This window comes from Convolutriloba macropyga, chromosome 1, assembly GCF_964194025.1.
Source record: "Convolutriloba macropyga chromosome 1, txConMacr16.3, whole genome shotgun sequence".
In the NCBI taxonomy this organism is placed as follows: domain Eukaryota; kingdom Metazoa; phylum Xenacoelomorpha; order Acoela; family Convolutidae; genus Convolutriloba; species Convolutriloba macropyga.
Genome location: NC_134468.1, coordinates 73,054,141 through 73,071,920, shown reverse-complemented (window position 1 = coordinate 73,071,920; position 17,780 = coordinate 73,054,141). Strand labels below are relative to the sequence as shown.

Here is a 17,780-nt window from a genome sequence, read left to right as displayed (position 1 = left end):
GCTTTTCAACAAAATCCAATATTGACCGTGGAAACTGTTGCTGAAGTTGGAAATTTGGTCGTCAATTCTTGTGAATAGCAGCGCTAAATGCTGAACGTAAAAATAAACATTGCGGGCAAATTGCCGGAAAATAGCCGAGATAGAAATTGACCGAACTTCTCTTAGTGTCAAAGTGTTCTTATCTGCTGTACAAACTCTGCATATTCGGTTAGATTCTAAAATTATACTTAATTCAGCTCCCTACCCTAAGACTAATAAGCATAATGCTAATGCCAGCTAGCAATCGCATTAATGAAATTTGTTAACATAGTCCACTATAGCCTAATGACTCTCCTTTACGTGTTTATCGCGTTTCTTTCGACTCTGCTCGTTTGACTTTGATCATATTCACTACATTACGTAGTTCAATCAGTAAAAAAATTGAAATATGTTCAGTTGAAACAATGAGTGAGCTTAGTCACGAGTCAAACGTGAAAATCAAGACTTAAGTAAAATGATAAACGTGATCAAAAGGTCAAACGAATTAAAAAAACATAGCCTGAATAATTCCGGAAACGACCCGACGTACAAAATCGACAACCCTATCTGACATAAAGAGCTTATTAAATAGTAGTTATACCAGAAATTTATAAACAATAAGAGTCAAGTTAACAATGGAAAAGTATTGGACAACAAACTGATAAGGCATCTAATAAACATTTCTTTACAAATTGCTACTCCAATGCAACTATTGACAAAAAACCTTGCGATACTGTTAGTTTTCATCCAACAAACAGAACAACTGACTATCATTTGACAGCAAAACCAACAAAAAAAGAAAATCGAGGAAAGGGAAAAATGAAGGAAAATGTCAAAAGAACGTTAAAGAACTCAAAATTATACATATGCGACCTTTCATCCACTATTCGACAAAAAAAGTTTTTTATCACTGCTCTTGTTAACACATTCATCGACTCAAAACCTTGCATATTAAGTAACTAAAATGCAACCACTAATAAATATAAAAAAATGAGAACTTCGTATCATTTTTTTCAGTGAAAATTTCTCTGTTTACACTTCAACGGCACACCCTGGGAGCAAAACCTACAAAGTTGCTCTAAGCTAAAGATTAAACAAAAGATTAATTCGGAAGAAATAAGAAAAATAGAAAACAAAAATGGGGCCTAAAATTTCTTAAACAAAACAGCTTTAAATTTCTTAAAATTTATCTTAAACAAAAACAGCTATTCAAAATGAAAATTATTTAAATCATACAAAAACTGTTAAAAACCGTTTAACGAGGCAAAGTAGTAATAATAGCTCAAAATTGAATCTAAAACATTCTTTTTTTTGCTTCACATGGTCAAAAATAATTCAAGACGCTCTATTAATAGTTTGGATAAACAATGCAACGCTGCACGTGATAAAATATCTCTCGCTAAGCGAAACTTTTTTCACACCTATTTTATTCTTTTTCAGAAATGCGACATGAACAGCAGACCACTCTCTCTTCTTTCCGCTTTTCAGCAAATTGAACTAAAAATTTTTCACGCATTTCACTTCGTGACTCAAATACACTCCAAGAAAATTACCGGTCAAGAAATTTGCTCCACCAGTATTGCTCTTCGAGTCGTAAAAACATGAGATCGCATAAATAATAGCCATTTTGAGACTGACGGTGGTCATTAATTAACTTAGTAGAAATCAAAGAAACCCTATGTGTGACTAATTTCACAATTCCTCTGCTAACTAAATAACGATCAAAAAACTAATACAACACTTCTAAAAAATTAAATTCTTACTCTCGCAACCAAATTATAAAAAATATATAAATCAACATAAAACACTATCAAAGCTATATAAAATTGTGGCATAAAAGTAAAAATATTGTTTCGAAAAAAACTTTAAACATTAATTGCTTAAAATAATGTCCAAATTTCACCAACAATTTTGCATCAGTAACGGTCTTCCTCCGCGGATAGTAGTAGCAGATATATCTAGTGTTTATGATTTTTGAAACAAATTTAATCCATGCTACTAATTTAAAACCTGGATTACTCGGTGATATTCCAACACAATGCGGAAAACACTGAAAAGTTCCAGTGAACATATTTGCCAAAAAAATTGTCTGTTGACTAATCATTTTTTCAAAAAAAATTTTTTGAAAGCTCAAAATAGTCATACCATTACTTAGTTTATATCATGATGACAAAAGTGAGCGATTGGAAAAAAAGACATTTCTAACAGCGCAACAAATCATTTTTTGCCAACTAGAAATGAACTCATGTAATCAAGTAGCACTTCTTAAGTAGTACACTGAATTTATAGCAATCAGAATTAAAAGTTTTTAATTTAAGTTCTCAATGAAAACCATTCGATTTCTCGAGAATCTTCTCTACAAAAAAATAATTTTTCTTACTGTAAATACATATAGGTCTATTTTTACTCATTAATTCTTATCTTATCACTTATCCCGTATCAAACGTGTACAATTGTAGAATACGCAGATGCATTGATTTAGATTAACACATGGTTTTGCCAACATTGCAAAGAAACAAATCTTAAAGCGTTAAAGCGTTAAAGTTAATGTCCACAGCTTTGCATATTGAACGCATATCTCAAATCAAATTCACATTTTTCGAAAGATTCGAAAAAATGTTGAAGAAACTGACAGCATAAAGTTTATATCTAATTTGATCTTCAGAACTATGAGAGCTGTAGCGTAGAACCCGTAAAAATTTTAATAAAAATTGGAAACAAATTTTCACAATGTAATAGTTCATACTATTTTCAGTTATCCGTCATTACATCAAAACTCAAAATTTAAATCTCCGAATTTCATTAGAAGTAATTGGAATAAAAATTTTCTTGAGTTTCAAAACGTTGTATGGATATTACAGATTGATAAATAAATCAAAGTGAAAGAATTATAAAGACCGAAACCAAACTTGTCAGCGAAAAAACTTTTTACCAACCACAAAAGCAAAATCCAAGGAACTAGAGCCTGTAAATCAAAATTTGACTTTGCTTAACCAGAAGAGGATGTCTGCATTGTATGATTTTGCGACATTTATGCATAGCTTGATTATTTTAGTGGAAGAAAGAAGTGTTGTCTTTAAAGTTTTGCTAGTTCATGCACATCATGCTCTCAAAATTTGTAGATTTCATTGTTAACAAAAATTTCCCAATTAAAGATGCAAAATCTTCATGACAAGATATCGCAAGAGAAAATGTCCAGTTAAGCTTTAATTGCATCCTGTTTATTAGCGCGAGTACTTATAAGTCAGTGCCTCGAAACTCGAGTTACTGTAACTATTCTTTTACAACAGTTTTAAGTGATTGAATAATATCCGCATCATATTCAATATCGGAACTCTTTAAAAACGTTTCCCTATATACCTCAATTTAATTGATTTCCTTCGAAAAAACTAATTTACTAACTGATTTACTTCGCAACTTACTTCAAAAAATGATCCATTTAAATTTTTTCGGTTTTTAGATTTCAAGAAAATGCTGATGGTAGAACTTTGCATCTGTTTTGGAAAGATCCTGTGGAATGGTGGACACATAATCAAGTCCTTACCGGATTAAAGTTTAGCGTAGAAAATGTCAGGTACATCCCTTGCAATAATTGGCCATTTTATATCAAATAAATATTGATTTTCGTTTGTTACTTTCCGGATGAATAACTGAAAGAAAAATGCTTTTCACAGGATGATGTGCGCAATTCTCAATAGCGAAGAACTCTTCAAAAATTTTCAGTTTTCAAAAGAAACTTAAGGACAGTTTTTCAAAACATCGCTTTTCTGTCAGCTCTAATGATTCAAAAATGCCTGGTATGAGATTAGTTATCAACAACGTTTTGCTGTTATTAATGTTATCAGCAGAAGTCTGAAACATTGCCGACATATTGCCAAAATAGCCGCAAGATAGGTTGGTAACACTTTTTCTAACAACAGACAAATGTTGACTCAGGACAATTACAGCCCCTGAGGGTTAAAACGAAGGCGGCTATTTTGACTTTTCTCATGTGACAACCTTCAAGTAGATATCTTATCTTAACCATTTATAGTCCGTGCGTATAGAAGTCTTTTTTAGCTAGGCAAGTCTCGTCTGATTAAAAAAATTGTATCACGCTATTGACCTACAAACTGACAAAACGTAAACCGACTAACGTCGGAAAAATTGCTCTCGAATGACAGGAGGGGCGTAAAGTTCCTTCACCTCGACAGAGGCATTAACCACCCGGCTACCAGGCCCTTGTTATCGTAGCTAGTATCTATAAGAATCAGTTTTATTTGAACAGAAAACTTCATTTCGGAGTGAGAGCAATTAAAATAACTGAAAAATCAAGAAAAACGTGAAAAAGTCACTTTAGAAGTCAAAGATTATTCTAGAAGAAAAGCGCAAAAATTTAGCATAAAAACAGCGGCAGAATACCGAAAACGACTCGAAGAGACGTGAATAAAATTTATCTAACTCCAAGTTAACTCCTCAATTGTTTCCAAATTAGAAAAAAAATTCAAAGTTCCACCGGAGAACGCGAAGAACAATTTAAAATCAGCCCTAGATTTTAGTTTTAGTGGCACACTATTTGAGTGAAGCCCTCATTCTGCGCTTTAGCAATATTATCGATCAACGTTTCCACCCTTCAAATTAAATTCTAATATTGTAATTGTGACCGTATTTTTTAACAAAATTGAATGTAGTCAACGTTGGTTTGCGAAATGAATTTAACAGGGATTCAATATTACGCACATAATGGACAAATAGTTTAAAGATTGAATTTCAGGAGATAAACTCTCATTTGAAAAAAAAAACATGCAACACGGAAATGTTAGGCAATCTCAAAAGCAATATTATTTTTTTCCAAATGGTTCTCTTGTAACAAAATTCGACAGGTTCTAAAAAAGGTTGAACAATTTGGTAATTTAGAATTTATATTTTAGCACTTCCAATTTAAAGATTTTCAAAAATTCGCTGATGGTGAACTCTGGTCATATTTTAGTGGCTCCTTCGAAAAAATTTGCAGGTCAAACTGTTTACTTGACCTAATTGAATAGTATACTAAAATGAAATGGGAGATTTAAACTAGTAGCTAGCGGCGGTTTGTTTTTCGAGTCCATTCTAAGTTTCTCTATCAACAAAATCAATGACAGTAGTTACTTAAACTGTCTTCGAAGATTTGAACGAAAGCAATTACATCCTAAAAATTCAAATCGTAAAAGTTCAATGATTCGAAAGCCTTGACAAAGTTTCACGTTTCGAATGTATTCTAAATGTGAAGTTATTGACACGAACAACAGTATTTCATTTCCATACCATAATTTAGCTGTGCTTGAATTTTGACTAATAGACAGAAAACTTCAGAATATTCGAACTAAAACCATTCACAATTTCTCCAGAATAAGTTGCTAAACGAATAAATATAGTTTCTTTAAACTTCAAAAACAGTTTTGAATGATCTGACCTGGAATGTCCGACTAACATCAAACTACATTTGTGTTATTTAAAATGTTTGAATAAACTCCAGAGAGCACAGGTGACTTCGAAAATAACCAATGATGAAATTATTAGATGCAACTAAATTGCCATGGATAAATGATTGGTAAATTAACATAGCCGGCAAATTGCCGGAATAGCTGCGAAAGAATAGACCTGCGTGCCATATAATAGAGATAGAAACAGATAGATCTAAATTAAAAAAATTGACGCCGCTCAAAAAACTAGGCTAAAAAACATTCAGCGATAAATTAATAAAGCTTATTAAAATTCATTCCTCAGAAGCCTCTTATTAGGGACCTTTACTGCACATAAGAGTTCCTTTGACCTTAAACAAATTCAAATTAAACTTAAGTTTTAAAGTGCAAAAGTCATTTTATTGAGTGAGGTAAGTCAGGTATGATCAAAATCTAATCACACAAATAACCTAAAAACTTTCACTTAAGCGAGTGAGAAATGACGTCACGCCCGCAAATGCCGTTAGTGAGAGGAAGAAGTCATTCAGAAAATTTGACTTTTTCAGCTTTGCTGTGAACAAATGTAAAACGAAAAAAGAGCGTCAGACGACGAAACAAAAATAACGAGTCATCCTATACGAAGATCTAACCTCCAGAAAAGGGAACAAAACTTATGAAAAAGCAGAATTCAAATATATGAAACATGTAAACATTTTGCAGAAAAAATGGTCAAAAAACTTTTAAGCCTGCATTTACGAAAAAGTTTAAAGTGTTTTTCAAAAACTTAACGTCAAAAAATGACTTTAAGTTTTATTGAAACGAAATTAAAGTCCCTTATGTTGCACAAATAGACTATTTCTAGTAAATTAAACCAAAATACAAAAAAACTGACAAAAATCGAAAAAAAACTACCAAAATCGAATTAGCATATGTGCAATTTTAAAGAGCAAAATAACATCGAGGTAGAAAGAGGCGTTAAGTATATGAATTATTAAAAAGAAGTTGCCATATTAATTGATTTCTGACAAACAGACGGTTAAAAGATCCAAAAATAAAGAAATTGATAGAAAAAAAGACAAAAATTAAATAAAAAAAAGAAATATGTGACAATTTTGAACTTGAAACGCATCTTCAGGCTCTCCAAAACACTGTGGTATCAATTTCCGAGGTTGACATTTCAATATAGCATCGAATAAAAATTATTTCTTCGAAAAACTAAATTACACGCAAAAAAATTGGGCTACTTAGACGAAAACACAGCAAAAAACGGTTACCTATATGTGCCATTCAGTCAAAACTACTTTGCAAAGTCAAAAAGTCATTCACTAAACGCAGAGGTCAAAACAGCGTCTGAACGAATAGTACTTCCGGTAAAAAGAACCTTCAGAAAACCAATACTCCTCTTCGAGTCGTAAAAAACCAAGAGCACCGCAATATAGCTACGCTCAGCTTACAGCTTCGCAGCTATAAAAACTCACCTTCAGTAAAACTTCAATTTCCAATTTTGTTTCATATAAAACTAGACTATTTCCTTAAGAATAAAATTTATAACGAAATCTTGAAATTATCGAAATCTGCATCGGGAATTTTAGGTAACATTAAGCATTTGACTCAAAAACTAACTAACTAACTGTAGAACAAGATAGCATAGCTGGGTTCTAAAACCATCAACATATAACTATAATATAGAACTATTACTTTATAATTAGTTCGTTTTCATTATGAAAACCGAGTCTCTCAGGAATTAGAATTTTTTTCAGTTCCACATAGTAACATCATCAGTCCACTATTTCCTTAACTATTTCCTTAAGAATAAAATTTATAACGAAATCTTGAAATTATCGAAATCTGCATCGGGAATTTTAGGTAACATTAAGCATTTGACTCAAAAACTAACTAACTAACTGTAGAACAAGATAGCATAGCTGGGTTCTAAAACCATCAAAGTATAACTATAATATAGAACTATTACTTTATAATTAGTTCGTTTTCATTATGAAAACCGAGTCTCTCAGGAATTAGAATTTTTTTCAGTTCCACATAGTAACATCATCAGTCCACGGTACCCATGTGAAGTTATGCAATGGAGGCAGAGAAGTGGGGTCGGGTAGAGGCCATTTAGGTGGGACTGCATTTGTGTAGTAGAATTTCAGTCTATCTATAGCCTCTTCTCTTATTTCTTCCATTTCCTCCATGTCAATTATGTTCACGTACTCACAGGGATCCGCTGTTATGTTGTACATACACGCAGTCATTTGAAGAGTGTCTGACCTAGCCGAAAAGTATTATAGTTTTAAAAAAGATTTAAAGAAACTGAGGGTGCGAAAAGAAAAACAGGCAGGCCAAAATTTTGGTATTAAGACGTAATCAGTGCATATAATGAACATAAACCGAGTAACATTGGAAGAATTGCTCTAGAACGACTGGCGAGGCAATCAATTCAGAAGGGTTAACATACCCGGAAGATTGCTGGAAAATAGCCGCCGTTGATTCCCATAACTATTGGGATTGAAAGAAAAGAAAATATCAACAAAAATTGATTTTTGTATAAAAACATTTTTAAGTGCAAATTATTTTGATGTCATTTCGTAATTGAACATACTCCTGTCTCTCAATGAGAGGCTACAGGGTCTAGTATCAATACCAATAAGCATTATAGATAGTAACTAAAACTTATGAGAACAAAGTTCGAGTACCGTGCATCTAAAAATGGGCTTTATGGGTTTATCCCGTTTCTATTTCGGACTTTGATTTTTTATACTGACTCTCTTCATTTTGAATTGCTTTGCTGAGCAGATGCTGCTTAAAAGGACTTTGAGCAGAATGACAGAACAGTGAAACTAGCCTAGAGAAGTCAAAAAGATTTCACGCAAAATCTCGAAAAAGCGGCAAAATGGGTAAAGCGAAAAAAAAGTTCGACGAAGTAAAAAAAAATAGGAGCGCTATAATAGCCGGCTGGGATGAGGGCGGCTATTAATAAGCTAGAAAAACTTTTATGGTGCAAAAACTTCAGACTCGAGAGGGGTTTAAACCCGCGACCTCCCGGATGAGAGTCCTCCTGGATAGTCTCGGATGAGTCCTGGTCTTATCTTACAATCGGTTTATTTTAGCAACAGACTTAATTTCTGAATGCTTGCAATTGAAAACATAACCGACTAACGTCGGTCGAATTGCTCTCAAACGACCGGTTGTCTTCAATAGAAGCCAGCTGGGGCTTAGGAATGCTACGGCGCAGCGGGGTGACAGGGGAGGATGACTGAGGGGTGTCAAACTGTAAAGAATCGCATACCTAGAGACTAGTACTTCTAAGAGAGCCACGTGTTTATCCGTTTTTAAGGACAAAAAGTCAAATGGGTCAGGCGAAAAATCGGTCAAGTGAAAAATCTCATAAAAAGCACAGGACTAAAAATAATTGCTACAAACTTTGAGAGCAATTAATCACTCGGATCAAATCAAAAAGTCAAGTGTGAAAAAGTCACTCAAGAAGTGAGACCGAAAGAAGGTTCTAGAAGAGATTTGCATAAAAAGACACGTTTATAACTGCTTCAAACTTCGTTCGAGAGCAATTAATAAGTATTTGTTCTCAGTCGCCCAAAAGTACGCTTTTTGAAGTATCAACGTTCTTCTGGTGGAAAACGTCTCCTTCCACTTACCAGCAATTCTTTGCATCCATATCAAATTTCGACGGTTGTTGTCCATTACAGTTTACTGTAGGGTTCTCTGTAACATATGAAGACATTGGGGTAGAACCCGGCGGTGTGGCCCAGTCCGCAAAGTGGTCACAGCCACCATACCCATTGTGCCATTCGCCCACAATTAGTTTAATGTCGTTAACACGAACAGCTGAGTAGTTGGTCATCTGGTCAATGTTATGCAGCAGCTCACTTCTGGCTGATTCTCCTCCGTTCATCAAAGACGTGTATTGGCTCACCTGTGGGGAACCCCATCTTACTCAAGTGCCAGATAACTGCACATTCACTTAAACCTGATCTTACAAACTAGCTGATGATCTGATGATTGAAATAAAATTTTGATGCCATGCAGAAGATACCAACAGCAAAGCAGAATATCTGAACTTTAATTGCCCCAAAATAAGAACTCTCCGAGAACTGCCATTTTTGAAAAACTCGATTTTACTCTTATATCAATTAGAATTGAGAAAAACAGCTTCCGGTTTCTTTGCTCCTATGCATCTGAAAATTTCACTCCGGAAGGCGCAACACTTACCCCATCCAAATGAGACGGTATTGGAATCCCAGCAGCTTCCAGAACAGTCGGAACCCAATCGGACACGTGAATCAGTTGACTGCTCACAGATCCCGACTTCAAAGAACCACTCCCTGGTAACCTCGCCAATGCCACACCCCGCACTCCTCCCTCGTATAAGGAGTGCTTGCTACCTCTCAGAGGGTAGTTACTTCCCCAGCTGAAGTCACAATTGAGAGTGGGACCTCCGTTGTCAGTTAGGAACAATACAATTGTGTTGTCTGCTAGACCTAACTGATCTAAGGAATCGAGAACCCGTCCCACATTCCTATCCAGATTATAAATCATTCCGGCTGTTATACGTCGCCTGCTGTCATAAATGTTCGGAAACTTATTGATGTCTTCTTGAGGAGCCTGAAAAGATAGTGTCCGAAAATAAAACATTTTTGCAATTTCACCAGGGTGATTCACAAAATTTTTCATAGTTCTTCTATATCTAACTGGGAGATGTGCTAGCCGCGGTTGGACAAGCTTTTAAAAATTCTGGCTAAAAACATTAGTACCTTAGGCCACTCCATCAAAGGCTTCAAAATTAAACATAATTGACTAATGTCGGAAGAATTGCTCAAACCCCCGGCGACGGGCTGGTTTTGTTAGTCAGTGGCTTAACCTTAGGGAGCTTATCTTCACTGGGTGAGGTGGTGATGCGAAAATAGGTGCATAGAGGGCCGGGAGCATAAAAGAAGAAGCAAATCTAAACAATCTATAAAGTTTTTCCTTTCCACCGTGAAATTACACCTACAGTGTGTGTGTGTGTGTGTGTGTGAGAGGGGGAGGAGGAGGATTAAACATAAACGTATTGGAAGGATCAGGTAGGTCGTGATAAAAAAAGAGAATTGTGACACGCAAGTAATGGGCAAAAAACCACAAGTATAGCTGGCAGCTACCGGTTATTTTCAGAAAACTTAAAGCATTTTTGAAGCAATTTTTCTTGTCAATAATTATTCCTTGACAACTTAATACTTTGATAGTTTCGCAGCTACATGTATTTCTGGAAAATATTAGAGAGCATGGTCTACAATTAGTGTCCAAAACCGGTTTCAGCAATATCAGAAAATGCAGTTTTTGCATTTTTTTTACTAAGGGAACAGTGATAACCAAAACTTGAACAATGAGCAAATACCTATAGTTGACGAATAAAGAAAATGCACGATTGGATGGAGAACACGGAAGAAATAAAGAAATCGTTAAATAAAAGTTAGAGCCTTGCTAATGTGCGATGGCGAATAATGTTCCCACCCTACTGATTCACATTTTTGTCTCAATAGTCTACCAATTGAAGCAGAGACAGACGACTGCCTTTAAACAAGTAGCTAATAATTTGATGTAAAAAAACAGCCGTCTACACAAAAACGGTTCATACAAGTGAGATCAAATTTAATTTCACTAGAATGAACACCCGAAGAAACGAAGCAACATGAAATCATCTTCAATGCAAATTCTCAAGTACACAAAAGTACACTCAAGTGAACAACTAATTTTACGAAGATCCGAAAATCAACAGGAAAAGTCTTAATGTCTTTTAGGTAACAAAAGACCATTTAATTTCGCCTGATTTTAAATTCTTGATTTAGACTTAAAAGTGGGCGAAGTAAAAAAAGACCTCTGCACGAACTTGAGAATGGAAAATCAAAGCTATACCATCACAATTTAAGTCACGATTGAGTTAAGTCATTTTTGCATTTGGAGTTTATCAAACGATTGTTCTAGGTTATCAACGCAAGCCACATTTTAAAAATCCAGAACGAAGCTTCTATGGATATATTGAAGCTAAAATTTGAAAGAGCACATCCATCCTCAGTGAATTCCAACAACTAAAACTAATAAACACAAGCGAAGAGGCTTCATTATGGAGCAGCTACGACACCTTGCTAGTTAGATATATTAAGGCGTCGGCAAAACAATTTTGAAGGTTGAACGTTTTTCTAAAAATGGTTATTTTTTTGAAACAAGCTTAAAAAGCATTCAGTTTCAAACGGACACATTCAAAAATCTAAAATACGCATTTTCATGAGAACAATTTGGCTTGTGGGCAATCAGCAGGATTGACAAACAAATTGTAAACAGTCAAAAGACAAAATGAGAAAAAAAAATAGACAGAGCCCAAAAATTTGAATTTCTACAAAATTAAATGTCAAAAATTTTATATCTATGATAAACTATCAATTCAAAAGGAACAATCACATTCTCTCGTTATTGACTAATGGAGACTTAAACAAATGAGACTGAAGCACAAAACAGACGGTCAGAACTCAGAATTCAGTTATATTTGTGAAAACAGTTTGTTTACAAAGATAAAAAAAACACTGGACAGTAACTCAAAACACTGATAAGCTTCCTTTATTCCACAACACAAATCAATGAGACTTTCCATTAATCAGACTGTGACAAAACCACAAAATCTATAGCCAAAACTCATAATTTTAATAAAACAGATAGTTTAAACGTAATCAATGTAATAAACTAAAAAATGACAACATTATTTAGGTTCAATTAGAACTCGTTAGAATTTCATGGAAACTCTTTAATTTTCTGAAACTCAGAAACAAATTAACATACAAAACAAAAAATGGGAAAAATTAAAAAATTTGAATAAAAACTTGTCAAAGTCAACAAAATCAATGTTGTTCACATACCAATTCAGACAACAGCATATATTTACCATTAATCTATATTCATTCTATAAATTAATCTGTTTCATTCTATAAAATCGACATTAGACAAAAATAGCCAGTATTACACTCCAGGGTAACTAATATCCGTAAATGTTGAAAATGGTCATATAAATGATAAAAAAAATTAGCAAAATAATAAAATTTCAAATCTATCTCTGAAAAGATTGAAATTAAAACGTAAATGCAGTTTGGAGCGCACTGACCACTTTGAAATTATTGCTAAGGTGATGAGTTTCTTGCCATTTTAAAACCAGGCTTTAACTTATATTTGGAGAGCTACATTTGAGTTTTCCGTTTCTCGGCGTGTATGGGAACCTCATTTTCAAACGGGAACCTCCCGTCTTTAAAAACATCCTCCTCCCTTTGAGAAAAATATTTTAGTCTGAGTATTGTTGGGTTTCTGAAGAAATTCGAAAGAAGCGACCTCTTAACGACTTAACGAGTTTCAACGTGGCAAATGTGCAGGACTTTGACTGCTATTTTTTAATTCCTAACCATTGATTGCACTATAATACGTAGTTGATAGGAAACAACAACAACAAAACAAGTAAAAGTCCCTCAACTCTTGACACGCTTTTGCAACTTCCTTTTGAATTGATAACTGGTCATGCCATAAATTGGTTACCCTCGATTTGAAAAAAAAGCGAAATCAGAAGAAATTTTGAGTGCTAAGGGAAATCATTTTGCCAATATTGTCCTCGCCATCGCTAAGTATAATATCAAATGACCTTAGCAACAATTCTGATTGAAATTAATAAATCTCATTTTGAGAATCCGAGAAGTCATGTAAGCACAAAACTACAAACGAGCACAAGCATGAAAGCTCGCGGTCAAAATAAAGAAAGATGACACGCATACAATTGTCGAAAAATTGCGGGAACTGTTGAATTAACAAAGGACTAATTGAAGTGAACGTGACGTCAAATGTTGAAACCATAATTCGTGACGTTGTAGAAAAAAAGCTAAGAACTCCCTCGGCTATCATTTCCGCAGTTATTAATTCTATACTAATACAGCTTTGAGTTTTTACGTGAGAACAAAAACGCAAAACATGGCGATGATAAAAAACTAAGAAGTCGAGCATCGCCGCGCAGTTTATACTTGTGTAGCTGTGACTAAATTATTTTCTAGAAAAAAAAACAAATGGCAAAGGGGAGCAGTTCTTTATTAGGGGGTCTCTTTAGAGCTTTGCAGAGATCATGTTTAAAATGGATAACTTGCCGTTCTGTTCTGGGTGACAAAGAATACGTTGAGAGCCTAATTCGAAATCGCCTATTGCCACTCAGTTATTTTCTAGTTCTTAACGACCTAATTCTGCTTAACAAGATTTTAATGGGCTTAACTTCGATGAATGCGTCAGACCACTGGTCAATAACTTTTGGTTGTCCAAAGACCAGATCAAGTGAAAAGTTTTTTATTGAAGCGAGAAAAACGTTTCGGAAACGTTCTGAAGATAATTACTTTAATAGAGTAGCCCGATTCAATAATTCTTTGTCTCAACTTAACAGTTTTGCTAACTATTCACCACACAAAAATCCATGTCAGTTTCGAAGAGAAGTGAAGAACTTTTTGGAAGGGGAGGCATTGAAAAGATTCAAATATAAAAGTTACCCTTCAGGATGGAAAGTTTTCGAGAAAATCTAATTAATGAAACTTGATTTCTCCCCTAATCTGGGGACTACCAAGCTGGTTGTAACCATGTTTGGTTGAATTCAATATTATTATTATTATTATTATTATTATTATTATTATTATTATACCAATATGAAATATATTGGTATAAAAATCTCCCGGGAAAATCGTCCCATAAAAATCGTCCCATCACAAAAGCCCCCAAAATCTCGAACAAAAATTGATACAAGTGATCTCTGAACTATTAAAACTAATAGATATGTGCTGAAATCATCAAACGGAAAAACCAAATTAACAAGGAACACGGAAATTTATTTATATCTATAACGTACAAAATTATCACTGCGAAACCAACAGAAAAGTCAGTCAAAGCATGAAACTAAGTTTAAGGAGCTCAAAAATTCAGCATCATAGGTAAGAACCAAAAGCTATACCAGAGCAGCAGCTAAAATAAGGCAGAAACAATAAGCTTAAATTTTCAAACTATCCTCGAAGTCATCATCCTTTATCCTTTTTGTAGGATTTTCTTGGTACTTTGTCCTCTTGGGACTTTGTCTCGTGTCCCTCTTTAAGTTTTGGCGTTCTTCTGGAAAAAGTGGACAATTCAGTCCAAAATATATCCATTTCATGATCAGAAAACGCAACTGATGTACTCGTTCTTCGTTTCAATTTTGAATCACCCTATCTTCTACTAACGGCTGAATAACAGTTTATTGGAGCATCGACCATATCTACGTCGTGAGTTCCTTCCACAATAGCCTTATTCCTGGGCGAAAACCTCTTCCTGTCGCGTGTTTTACTGTACTGGCAACATTGGTTCACTTCCTCGTCAAAACAGTCTGTTCTTTGCACTCATATTCTCCTTCGCTTTCCCAAAAATTTTGTGACGATACATTGGCACAAGGCTGCTTATCTGAAAAGAACTTCTTCAAGAACACAACTTCCGTTTGCTTGCTCGCTTCTCCCTCGTCACCTGTTTTCTTGGATATGTTTCTGCCATGCGAGAGAGCATCGCAATATCGTCAGTTCTGGCAGCCTTGGAGTCAAAACTTAATTTTCTAATTCTGTGCCGCCATCTTTAGGCGTCTAAAGCCCTCACCGACCCTCCTCTTTAACGCTATGTTAAGCCCAAACGATGTGAAGGATTACAGGAAAAATCTCTTTAACGGAACCAACTGAAGTTCTTCTAAAGTACTTTTGCAGGCCTGCTACACCCATGCTTGCGTTTAACATTTTCTCAAAGCAACCAAAACTGCCGAAATAACAACCAGCCTGACAGCCAGTTGAAAGCTTTGTTTTGAAACTGTGATAATGTCTTGTGAAACTTCTTATTCTTCTGTGGAAACATTCTTTTATAAATTGGATAAAAATAATTGAAAGATTGAACTGAATATCTTTGTCCAAATCCTAAGTTATAATAGACATTGAGGGAACTTAATTATAGCAGCGAAAAGCTATGAAAACACAAGGCAACTAGTGAATAAATCCTGCATTCGAACCGCTCAAATACAGGCTATTACTACCTAATTGTATTGAAATTATATCCAATAAAATCGCACTATGAAACAACTATAATAAGTCCTTGAATCATGACGATAATTATTGTTAATTACTCTGAATATAAACTCCAAAACACCAAGATAATACCCTTAAAAGTAAGTGGGTAACACAAAGTTGGGAAAATAGTTGGTCTGCTAGAAAATTTGCTGCTACTACATACTTTTTAAGAGCTAAAAAAGAACCTTCAAACAAAATACACGTCCTCTAATTTGTTATCCTTCGTATTTGAAAATCGACCAGTAATTGTTAATTATTCCAACTGAGTGCAAGGCGCAATCGAACCGACTCAAATTGCTCTCAAATGTTTGGCGTCGCGGCTTAGGGAGGCCAGCTTTCCCATCATTGCGGTGAGGGCTCGAGCATGCGGGATTACGTGCAAAATGAGGAGCCGTGTGGTACGGAGAAGTATGTCGGTGGGAGAGGGGGACATAAACTCCCCCTTTATGTCTCCTAAACACTTCAAAGAATTGCATACATTGACAATGCATCGAGACTAGTAAGCCGAAAGGCTCTAAGAGACCTTTAACCAGTTTTTGAGGACCGCTTTACCTTTTTGACCAGTTTTTGAGAAGTCAAATAGTCAGACTACCAGAGGAGGAGAAGTTAGGCAAAAATTCGGTAGTCCGAAAAATTTCAATTATAAAGACCAGCAGGACTAATATAATTGCTTAAAAAATTCGTTTGAGAGCGGTTAAAACAGCCGTCGTTTAAGGAGGAAATGAAATGCATAAGCAGCGAAAAATGTAAAACAGCCAAGACCTAGCTCAATCCTCAAAACACGTGTAGTAGGAACGCTTCTATAGCATAGTGGTTCCGATTTGCGCTAACATGAATTCTTCTGGCTTGATCTACAACAGATGAAAATTTTTTGCACCAATTGAAAACTTAACAAAATGACAAATTCATTTAATTTTGCATTCCTCCCCAAAACAATGCTGTTAGATAAGGTTGACACTTTGACCAATAACGACGTAGTCGAGTGGTGAGGATGCCCACCTTGTACCTTTTGGAACCCTGGGTCCATAATTTGGTGTCGTTTTGTTACCTGTAAAGGTTGGTCTTCATTTCCACTGTGGACAGCCTGATAAGCCAAATACATGAAGAATGGCTGCTCCGATCCACTGTAATTCTGTAGCACATATACTGCTCGCTCTGTCAAAAGATCTGTCGAATACTTCCCAAAGTCGTTATAAATTAAATTAAACTCGCCATTTTCATCCAATCTCCAGTCCAACCCCCAGGCAACATTCTCCTTGGGAGTCAGAACGTAATCCAAATTCGAGGTATGGTCAAAATAGTCACCGTTCTCATTGTAGTACCCATAAAATGTATCAAATCCTCGCCCAGTAGGGGTATACTCTTTAGCAAAGTAGCCCAAGTGCCATTTTCCAACAGCGTGTGTCGCATACCCGGCATCTCTTAGATACTCCGACAACAGAGTCTCGTTCAGAGGAACTCCAACTCTTTGACCTTGAATAATCACACTGTGTTGCAATCCTAGACTGCTAGCATATCTTCCAGTTAAAAGGGAGGCTCTTGACGGCGAACAGAGGGGGTTGACGTAGTGTGATTCAAGACGTATGCTGTTGGCTGCAAACTGGTCAATATTAGGTGTTAGTACTTGTTTGGAACCATGATATCCGACGTCGTCCCAACCCAAATCATCTGCAACTATGAAAACTACATTAGGTTTGGAATACGTACAATCAGCAGCGAAAACTATGAAGGCTAGGAAACCTAGTATAAATTTGACACTGTATGCTACCATTGCTTCAATCAAAACAGCTTCACATTGACCTTAACTCAAACAAGTTAGTAATGAATAGAAGGTGCCATTATTAACGACACTAAAAGCTTGATCTATTCTATGACACAGCTCGGGTTTTGCTTTCAACTATTTGTACAAATAATTGTCTTCTAATTGTTTGACAATGAAACAAGAGAATCGAGATTAGCATGGACCACCAGAACATGAAACAAGAAAGATTCCAAGAACATGATAAACGAGACATGGCAGGTGCGTCTAAGGGTGCAATATGCAAATAATTTGCACCCACTATTTGGAACAAACGGAAAACAGTCAATAATGTCATTAACGTCTTTTTTTAAGGTATACTGTAGTTATCCGAATATTTACAGACTTGATAGAACAGAATTGATGAAAACAGTATATACAGAACACATCAGAATACATACGCTTGTGTTTTTA

At 35.2% G+C, this 17,780-nt stretch overlaps 1 protein-coding gene across 1 annotated transcript; it reads right to left on the bottom strand.

Moving 5' to 3' along the window:
* Nucleotides 1–6,922: 6,922 nt before the first annotated feature.
* On the bottom strand, nucleotides 6,923–17,447 carry LOC142342427 (arylsulfatase B-like). Its single transcript, XM_075393752.1, has 4 exons — nucleotides 16,617–17,447; nucleotides 9,666–10,058; nucleotides 9,092–9,369; nucleotides 6,923–7,709 (listed from the first exon to the last, which is right to left on the bottom strand). The coding sequence occupies exons 1-4, from the start codon at nucleotides 17,337–17,339 to the stop codon at nucleotides 7,469–7,471; spliced, it is 1,635 nt and encodes a 544-aa protein (XP_075249867.1). The 5' UTR covers nucleotides 17,340–17,447; the 3' UTR covers nucleotides 6,923–7,468.
* Between the last annotated feature and the right edge of the window lie 333 nt (nucleotides 17,448–17,780).